The sequence below is a fragment of the Orycteropus afer genome, unplaced genomic scaffold, assembly GCF_000298275.1.
Source record: "Orycteropus afer afer isolate SDZICR_OR568_19922 unplaced genomic scaffold, OryAfe1.0 scaffold00204, whole genome shotgun sequence".
Lineage (NCBI taxonomy): Eukaryota > Metazoa > Chordata > Mammalia > Tubulidentata > Orycteropodidae > Orycteropus > Orycteropus afer.
The window spans coordinates 6098273-6108659 of NW_006921791.1; the positions used below are offsets into that span (position 1 = coordinate 6098273).

General features: G+C 38.1%; 1 protein-coding gene across 1 annotated transcript in view; it reads right to left on the minus strand.

The window, feature by feature from the left end:
- Nucleotides 1-2114, minus strand: part of EIPR1 (EARP complex and GARP complex interacting protein 1) — a 399280-nt gene extending 397166 nt beyond the window's left edge. Inside the window, exons 1-2 of the mRNA XM_007948132.1 lie at nucleotides 2106-2114; nucleotides 1368-1451 (exon numbers count right to left, since the gene is read on the minus strand). Coding sequence (XP_007946323.1) covers nucleotides 1368-1451; nucleotides 2106-2114 — 93 coding nt within the window. The remainder of the gene's footprint in view (nucleotides 1-1367; nucleotides 1452-2105) is intronic.
- Between the last annotated feature and the right edge of the window lie 8273 nt (nucleotides 2115-10387).

The following is a 10387-nucleotide window of genomic DNA, read 5'->3' on the forward strand; positions in this document are numbered from 1 at the left end:
ACTGCCATTGGTAACTATTTTTATGAATAAATAAACAAGTTCTATCTTGTTTTTTCCAGGATACAAGTAACAAACACATATACCTAATCAGGAAATATAGAAAAATAGAAAAAAAAATTTACATCATGAATATTCCTACTACTTGAAGATAAATATTGCTTAAATTTTGAACCCGTTTGTTCTATTTCCTTCCAGTCTTCATTCTAAATAGAGATCCAATATTGTACATTTATTTGTGCTTTTTGTACACTATAGTGATCATATTGAATTACAATTTTAACTTTATTTTATTCATCTAACAATTCTTAAATCAACATTTTTATTAGGAGTTTGTAACTTAATGAATGTAATAAGTGTATACTACATTCTGATGTTTTGATTGCTTCTAATCTTTTACAATTATTAGTATAATATAATTAATATTTTTTGTGTATAAAGCATTTTCTATGATTTAGGTATAGGAATTACAGGGTAAATAATACAATCATTAATTAATAAAGCTCTAGATATTAATTGCCAAATTAGTTGCCAAATGACATTAAAAATTTAAAATACCTCATCAATATGATAGTAACAATTCCACTCTATCATATCCAGCATTGCATATTCTTTATAATATTGTAATAGCTACTTTAGTGCCATTTCCCCTGTGTGATAAGGTTAACTGGGTGGGGGCCTTGTACCATTTTTGGCATGACCTTATGAAAAACTTCTCAGTGTCGAAGATAATGCATACCATCTACAACATCCACAGAATCTCTGGGAGATACATAAAGGAGACATTTTCACCTCCATTTTAGTGGTGAGGAAATTGAAGTCCAGCAAGGTTAATTCATTTGCTCAAGGTCATATAGTTAGTGCTAAGATGTGAGCTGAATCTAGATTTCCAAATTACCCAACATTCTTTCTACTACAGTGGCCAAAACAGCAAGTGGGTTACATCTTTTATTTCCACCTGGATCAAATGGTCATGACACCTACAATTCTATGGTGAGATGATAAGTGGCCTATCCAGTCTCAGCTACAAAGAGTGCTATGGTCAATTGAAGAAGTCATCCACTGTGCTAATCATGTATTCCATTGCTACTCAATAGCTTATATACAAAAACCTACGTAACTTCAAAATCAAAACATAAAATCATAAGAGTAATTCTAAACAGAAAAATTAAAAACTATTGGACACAATTAGTAAACATAATTGGATGATAGTCTTTGATAAAAAATATATTTTTTAGATTCCAAAGAAAGTTTTATTTTGTGTAACATTTTTTTTCTCAAAAGTTGCTTGAAAAATCAAGAGCAAAATGGTTATAAAACTAAGAATAGGCTTAGCAATTAACATGTATATATTTTTCAAAAATAGTTACCTGATTATCATATTTAAGAGACTGTGTCCCAACCAAAAACCGAATGGCATCTGTTTCTGCAGTTTGAGGTGTTAAAGCACGTGCCTGCAGGAGGGAAAAAAATATCCATAAACATTTATGAAGCTAGGCTTAATACATACAGATCAAAAAGCAGTTTATCTCCTCTACTGTTGATGAAGTATAAATTAGTACAAAGTTTCTTGAAAGCAATTTCTAAAAAAAACCAAACTCACTGCTACTGAGTTGTTTCCAACTCATGGTGACCCCTCCTTGGGTTTCCAAGGCATTATCTCTATGGAAGTCGATTGCCCAATCTTCCTTCCAAGCAGTGGCTGGCGGGTTTGAACCACTAGCCTTCCAGTCAGCAGTCAAATGTCTTAGGGACTACACCATGTATTAAAACTTCTATACACTTTTTAACACAATTTCACATCAAAATTGCAAATAGGCACAAAAATTAAGCAATAAAGATAAAAATTATTTATACCAGTTAATTTTTTAATATAATAATAATTTTCAACAGTAATTGACTGATTAAGTAATTTACAGTTCAACACTAGAGCAGAATATGTGTTCCAGCAATAGTAAAATAGGTGGTTTAAACCAATTCTTCTGCAGAAGACAACTAGAAAAACTAAATACTCTAAATCTGTTTGATGGTCTCAGAGACCTAACAAGGCAATAAAAAAATGCCAAGATTTGAAAAAGGAGAGAAGCCAAGAGAGAGGAACCCAGTACCTGCTCCATTTTTTTACCTAGAGGCATTTGTCAATTTAGAAAGCCAGCTAAAAGCCTGATACTGAGGAGAGCTTTTGACAGACTCATGGTGCTGATCATACAAAAAGCAAAGTACAGGAACTCCCAAGAAAAAGAGATTGGTAAATCTGTTAGGCTTTGGGTTGAAATGCCAAAAGATTACAGCTAAGAGTTAAAGTGATCAGTTCTCATACACTAAGGCCCAGCTTCAAGTCCTCTCAATCCTTGATTGGATTTAAGGCTTGCTTGTCTAGCTAGTTATCTGCCTAAAGAAAAGTAAATCCTCAAAAGGAAGATAGCATCCACAGTTTCTCTAATTTTTCACATACAATGTCAAACACTCAGTCAAAAATACCAACCAATAATACAATAAGACAAGATTATTTGACCAAAAACCAAGAGACAACAAGCCATAGAAAAAGACCAGCAGAGTATTCAAATAATCATCTTCCATAGAAAGCAAGTTCTAAAACTCTAGGCTTTGTGTGCAGGATATTTATTGGGGAATTCCTTAGAAACTATACCATGTGAGGGATGAAAGAAGCGAGGCTGTGCAGAAAGAAAAGGTGAACTGCAATTCAGTTGCAACAGAGTCCTCAGCCAATCCTACAGACAGCTCTAGAGCTAAAATGGCACTTCTGAGTTGAGGCAAATTCACCAGACACTCCTCAGAAGGGAGATTGGCAATCTGCTTACCTAGAGATACCACCTTGGAAGCCCAAAGAAGGGTCACTATGAGTCAGAACCAACTCGATAGCAGTGAGTTTGGTTTTTTTTAATACATTGATTAGCAGCTCCGGTGGCATAGTGCCTAAGACATTTGACTGCTAACCAGAAGGTTGGTGGTTCAAACATACCAGCCACTCCTCAGAAAGAAGACTGTGAAATCTACTTCCGTAGAGATACCGCTTTGGTAGCCCAAGGAGGGGTCACTATGAGTCAGAACTGACTTGACAGCAGTGAGTGTTTTTACATATTGATTAGTCAGTCTTTGGATGTAGGCTGCTCCTAGGAAAGGGAGTGTAGTTTGGGCAAAGTGGCTTTCTTCAGCTGAGGGCAATTCTTAGAGTGGCACTTAGATGAGAACTATCAGCTATAAACAATCTCAGTAGCTGCTGGATTCCTGAAAGGGAAGTCTGGGCAGTGCACCACAGTATGAATTACAATATCTATGCTTAATATGAGGAGCTCTGGTAGCATAGTGCTTAAGTCACTTGACTGCTAACCAGAAGGCTGGTGGTTCAAATCCACCAGCCACTTCTCGGAAGGAAGATGGAGCAATCTACTTCCGTAGTGATACTGCCTCGGAAACCCAAGGAGGGGTCGCTATGAGTCAGGTCTGACTCAACGGCACATAACAACAACATGCTTAATATGATTGCGCTAGACCAGGTAGTGTTTTGTTCTGTTGTACAAAGGGTCACTATGAGTTGGAGCCAACTCGATAGCATCTAACAACAACATGCTTAATCGAAAGACAAAATTAAGAATTTCAGGTAAAGAATCTGGGATGTGAGAGGAAAAGATTACATATATGGTTGATATTATAGATGAGACCAGAATTTCAGGTTTATGAATTCAAATCCAGCTCTCTTTTAGTACAATCATAAACTCTGCCTGGAACAAGTCCCTATAATTCATGTCTTGCTGCTTATAATAAGCAGAATAAAAGCTACTCCAAAATGTCTATATCTTTATCCCTGGAAATTGTGAGTATATTACCTTACATGGCAAAGGGACTTTGCAGATATGATTAAGGAAATTAAGATGGTATTATCTAACCCCATGGGTCCTAAAAGTTGGGCAGTCTTTACTGGCTGTGGTCAGAGAGATGTGACTACAGATGAGAGAATGAGAAAGATGATAGCATGAGAAAAACTCAGCCAACCACGGAAAGAGTTGGGAAGTCATTGCTGGTTTCAAAGATGAAGGAGGGAGCCCAAGAGCCAAGGAATGCAGACAACATTCCAAGGTAAAAAACACAAGGAAATAAATTCTACCCTAGAGCCTCGAGGAAGGAACAAATCCCTAATAATGCCTTTATTTTAGCATGGTTAGATTCACATCAGCCTTCTGGCCTACAGAACTGTAAGATTTAAAATGTATTATTTTAAGTCACTAAATGTATAGTAATTTGTTAAGGAAGCAAAGAAAATGAATGTACTGCCTCCTACAGTTCACTAAATATGCCCATTCTGTCCACAATTTTTCCTCTTCACTATGGAGATAGAAATAAGCTTAACTTCCTATTTCCTCATCTTATCACATCTAATTCCTATATATTTTTTCCAATTTCTTGAGTAATTCTTTTCGAAACAGGGTAAGAGAAACAGTTTAACTGCTGCTCTGACCATTTAGTCTGTCTGGTTTTGACTTGGTTTTCACAACTGGAGCAAAGCAACAAGATCTCCTGGATCTTAAATGAAAAAAAAAAAAAAAAAGTTTAGCAGTATCAATTTCGTGTACTTTTCTTAGAAAACATCAGCATGTTATATATGGTCCTACTCTTGCCAAAAGAGATAGTGACACAAAGATGATTAATTTCTGAAATACATTTTAATAAAATCATGAAAATATGTGTCTAAAGCAGTATTCACATTATTAGACATTTGGCAGAAAAAAAAAATCTATTCTATTTAAAGCACTTTTAACATTCCCACTGCCAGTATTTCCATATACTCTCTTCTGAAAAACTTGGCTTGACAATTTTTGGAGTCTTAAATCTCTTTGCAAAATTGATGAATTCTTTGTGAATCTATAGACCTTCTGCCAAAAATGTGCATACATATACATAAAATGTTGCATACAATATCAGTAAGTTCAAAGAACCTCTAAACTCTATCAAATTTAAACACCCCTTAGCTTAGAGGAAAATGACTTTGATGAGGAAGAATCCAAACCATTCCTGAAAGACAAAGCCCTACCACTCAGAGGGCTGAACCCCAAATCAGTACAGAGGACAGGTTCTACCTACAGACAAGAATACTAAGACTTTCATTTGGAGGAATACATTGTCTGCCCAGATGATAAAAATCTGAAAGTTTCCCAAAAATAGGACCCAAGAGTGAACTTATTGGAGAAGGAATCAATGACTTTTGTATGCTACAAGTCAATTATTAAATGTTTCCTATGTAACCCCTAAGGAGTTCTCATGGTAAGGCATTTTGCAGCTAACCCCAAGGTCAGCAGTTCAAACACACTAGCTGCTCCATGGGGAGGAAAACGAGGTGATCTACTTCCATAAAGATGTACAGCCTTGGAATACCAATGGGGGTCACTATGAGTCAGAATAACCTCAATGGCAGTGGGTTTGGTTTTTTCTTTTGTTTTTGTTTTTTCATGTAACCCCTGTAATATAGTAGGTTCTGTGAAGGATATCATAGTCTCTGCCCTCAAGAAACTTAGACTTTCATTACGAGAGAAGAGACAAAGACTCAAAAAAATAAAGACTAGACAGTACAAGCAGTCCACAGGTTACAAATGGCCAACCTAATTACCACCTGTATTTATGAACTAAACCTCCTAAAGCCTATTTCATATATTATATTAAAAATTTGAGGTACACACAATGGTTTGTACATGCAAATGGGCACTAGTTTGTGATGTGCATCAAAACATTATTATTACTGTACTATTACGTTAAAGATGTTTTAGTGTATCTGAAAGTGTTTCTTCAATGTTTTGTATGCATAGAAATGAATACTATATACTAAGACAAACATTTAACTAACTGATGTTAGATATGAACTGTTCTAACTTATGTACAAATTCGACTTAAAGGTAGGAACAGAACTCATTCATTCTGTTCCATGAAATGCCTGTATATGATCAAGTAGCAAAAGTATGGAACAGAGCATAAATCATAACCAATACATTTATCAAAATGCAGCCACAAGCTCAACTTTAGATAGAAAGTACGGTTAAATACCACCACTTAAAAACAGAGGAAAATAAAAAAATAAGTAAATTGTATTAGTGGTTGTTATCTGAAAAAGGACAATTCAGAGATTTAGAAGGTACTTGAGTGACAATAATGAACAAAGATCCAATTTACTTAGTGGCATAGTGGCTAAAGTGCTTGACTGCTAACCAGAAGGCTGGTGGTTCAAACCCACCAGCCACTCCTCGGAAGGAAGGTTGGGCAATCCTACTTCTGTAGTGATACTGCCTTGGAAACCCAAGGAGGGGTCTCTATGAGTCGGGGCCGACTCGACGGCACATAACAACAACAACAAAGCAATTTATTAAGCACTGCATACGTGGAAAGGAATAATGGTGAGAATACAAAAAAAAAAAAAAAAGTCTAAACACATCATCTGTTTAAGAGTAAAGCAGTCACAGATTTTAAAAAAAGCACTACAAATTTGGAACTATCATGTTCTATCTCACACAAGAAGAAAAGATGCTTCTTTAAAAAAAAAAAAAAAACAGGGAAATTATTCTTGTAAAAAAAATGTAAAATGCATCTTTAAAAATTACAGTGAAATCTCATAAAAGTTTAATTTAAGATGCTTCTAGTACATTACTGGGTAAAATTACAAAAATAACTTATGTCAATTCTGGTCATTTTGTTGACAGAATTTTATCTGTGAATGCAATTTTGCTTCTTTGATTTAGTGAGTAATAAAACAACCTCTCTAAGTCTAGCTATAAGGAGCACTGGTGGCATAGTGGGTAAGGCATTTGGCTGCTAACCATAAGGTCAGTGGTTCAAACCCATCAGAGGCGCCATGTGGAGGAAGATGAAACAATCTACTTCAATAAAGATTTATAGCCTTGGAAACCCAATAGGGGTCACTGTGAGTCTGAATCAACTATATGACAGTGGGGTTTGTGGGTAAGTGCAGCCATAATAATGGTTTTTCAGATATGCTAACTACCCTAATACAATTAGAATATCAGATTTCAACTGTAAAATAATTCACAAAACATTTCCATATATTTTATCATGTTTCAAGGAGCTCTGGTGGCACAGTGCCTAAGGCATTTGACTGCCAACCAGAAGGTTGGTGGTTCAAACCCAGCAGCCACTCTGTGGAAGGCAGACTGGGCAATCTACTTCTGTAAAGATTTACCACCTCGGAAACCCAAAGAGGGTCATTATGGGTAGGAATCAACACAATGGGAGGGAGTTTGGTTTTTTAGTTTGCTTACCTTCTTTCAACCTCATATTCAATGAAGTAGACAGGAAGAAAATATGGATATTATTATTCTCACTTTATACATAAAGAAACTGAAGACTGGAGAGGTTAAATGACTTAGCCATAGTCACAAAGCTGGCAAGAGTCATCACCAGATAAAGAACCTAGTTTTTTTTCTACTATGGTAAAACAGGGTAACTGAAAATGAAAATAATATGTTTGAGTGAAGATAGGACATAAAAACAAAAAAAGGAAACAAACCTCTGGCCATCGAGTGGATCCTAATTCAGAGCGACCCTATAAGACAGAATAGAACTATTCCACAGGATTTCCAAGGCTGTAATCTTTACAGATACATTACAGAAGAGGAGCTCTGGTGGCATAGTGTTTAAGGCCTTTGGCTGCTTACCAGAAGGCTGGTGGTTCAAATCCACCAGCCACTCCTCAGAAGGAAGATTGAGCAATCTACTTACGTAGTGATATCACCTCAGAAACCCAAAGAGGGGTTGCTATGAGTCAGGTCCGACTCAAGGGCAGTGAGTTTGGTTTTTCTTAGTTTAATCTTTACAGAACCAGACTGCCATATCTTTCTCCCACACAGCTGCTGGTGGGTTTGAATCACATACCTTTCAGTTAGCAACCAAGCACTTAACCACTATCCCAAAAGGGCTCCTTGAAGTTAGGACACAGGTCACTTAATTATAATTCCAAATGTTTTCCCCATTTCTCAAAATAAAAGCTCATGGCATTTTTTTCATAGAGCCATATTTGTAGAGTACCATCACCATACAGTAAACCAAATCAGTAAGAGGCAACTGGAAATTTTTAGAGGTGAAGATAATAGCATGGAAGAATAATCCAAAGCATTATGACAAATTCTACTGTGTTATATCCAGCTGCCCTCAAGTCAACCCCAATTTATGGAGACCCCAAGTATGTCAAAGTAGAACTATGCTCCATTAGGTTTTCATAGCTGATTTGTTTGTTTGTTTGTTTTTGAAGTAGATTGCTAAGCCTCTCTTCCAAGGTCGCTTTGAGTGGACTCAAAACTTCCAAACTTTTAGTTAGTAGCTTACCACATTAATCATTGGTTCTACCCAGGGACTTCTGTGTTATAAATCCACTGCTTTGAGTCCATTCTGACTCACAGTGACCCCAAGGCTATAAATCTTTACAGAAGTAGATTGCCCCATCTTCCTTCCACTAAGTGTTGGCAGGTTTGAACTGCCAACCATCTGGTTACCAGTAAAATGCCCTAGGCACTACACCACCAGAACTCCTTTGTAAGAGGCATAAATATGAGTACCTATAAGTTTTTGTTTTGGTTTTAGAAGTATTAAATAAATGTACAAAATATCCTTTGGAAATCTAAAAATGTATTTATTTTCTTACCAGATTAAGCTAGTACAGATATATGTTGCTTAAAATCCATCAGAGCAACACATACCTCCATGGTCCCATAATAATGTATAACCCAAACCCAATGCCACTGAGTCAGTCCCAACTTACAGTGACCCCCATAGTGTTTCCAAGGCTGTAAATCTTTATGGAAGTAGACTGCCTCATCTTCATCCACATGAAGTAGTGAGTGGGTTTGAACTGCCAACCTTCTGGTTAGCAGCCAAATGCCTTATCCACTGAGCCTCCAGAGTGTCTAAGGTTTTAACAGAGTCCAGAAATCCCAATCAGAGAACAGGACATAGAGGACTATTTTGCTAAGTAAGGAGATACAATCTCTCACTAGCTCTCCAGTCCCATGTCAACCCCAGCCCTGAGGCAACAGGAGGAGAAGTTCCCAGTGTCCTCAGCAGCTCCCTGTCCCACCAAGTTCATCTCAGGTAGGAACCATGCAGAAGCAGCAGGAGCTGCCAAGGTCACTACCCACTTGGCCTGGGGATCCTGCAAGCAACTCCCCCAGTGGCAGCCACCAAGGCAGTCCAGGCAGCAGCAGTAGTAGTGGTGGGAAGAGGAAAAGGAAAGGCAGCTGAGATGGAGGTGTAGGCAAAGCTGGAGGAATTTAAATACCATTAGGTGGGGCAGATAAGGCACCAGGGAAGAAGGAAGAGAAGGAAGCCAGCAGCAGGCAGACAGGAAGTGGCCAGCTAGACTGGGGTGCCTGCTGCCATGGGCAGTAGGGGGACTGGGCTTTGCTCTCAGAGACAGAGCAGTGATCACACAGGAACTGCAACAGAGCCAAAGATTTCCTTCAGTCCCTTGACACAGTGGAGACAGCACAAGTTTGGCCCTGCCAGGTGACTTGTGCACCTCTCTCCTGTATATAATATGGTGTTCAAACAATGTCCAAATCACATGATGTCTTATTTCACAGAACATATTGTGGGCATTAAACACAACATACCTGTAAATGGTTACCCTAGACAATGAGTGGTAGTTCAGTGGCAGAATTCTTGCCTTCCTCAGGACCACAGTCGCAGGGGACATCAAGCTCAATTGGCATACTACCCAAAAATATTGTTCTACATTCTACTTTGGTCAGTAGCAACTGGGATCTTAAAAGCTTGCAAGCAGCCATCTAAGTGCAACAATGGGTCTCTCCTCATCCACAACAAAGAAGAATGAAGAAAACGAAAAATTCATGGAAACAATTAGTCCTCACGACTGGTACACCATGTGATCCTCGGCCAATACTACTATGAGACAAGAAGAACTAGATGGTGCCCGGCTACCACTGTCAACCACTCAGAGGGGGATCTAGGTAGAAGATCCCAGATAGAGAAGAAGAACAATGTGGAACAAAACTCAAAATCATTTGGGGAAAAAAAAAGGGGGGGGGGAGGTTTGCTGGTCTGATAGAGCCTGGTGGAACCATTAAAACTGGTCCCTAGCTACCCTTCAGGTCTGGAATTAAACCCACATCTGTGGCTTACAGCCAAACAAAAGACAGGCATAAGAGTTGAACATGTACCTGAGGTAGATACATTCCTTTGAGAGAACAATCATGGGAGAAAGAAGAGCTGTTTATGCACAGGGAGACAGTTCAGGGGGCAAAAGTGCATGGAGGGATGGACACAGGGAAGAGGTAACTATAGGGAGGAAGTGGGAGGGGAGGTGTTGCATTGGGGTAAACTGTCAATGTCATCAGACAATGAGTGTGTGGATTGC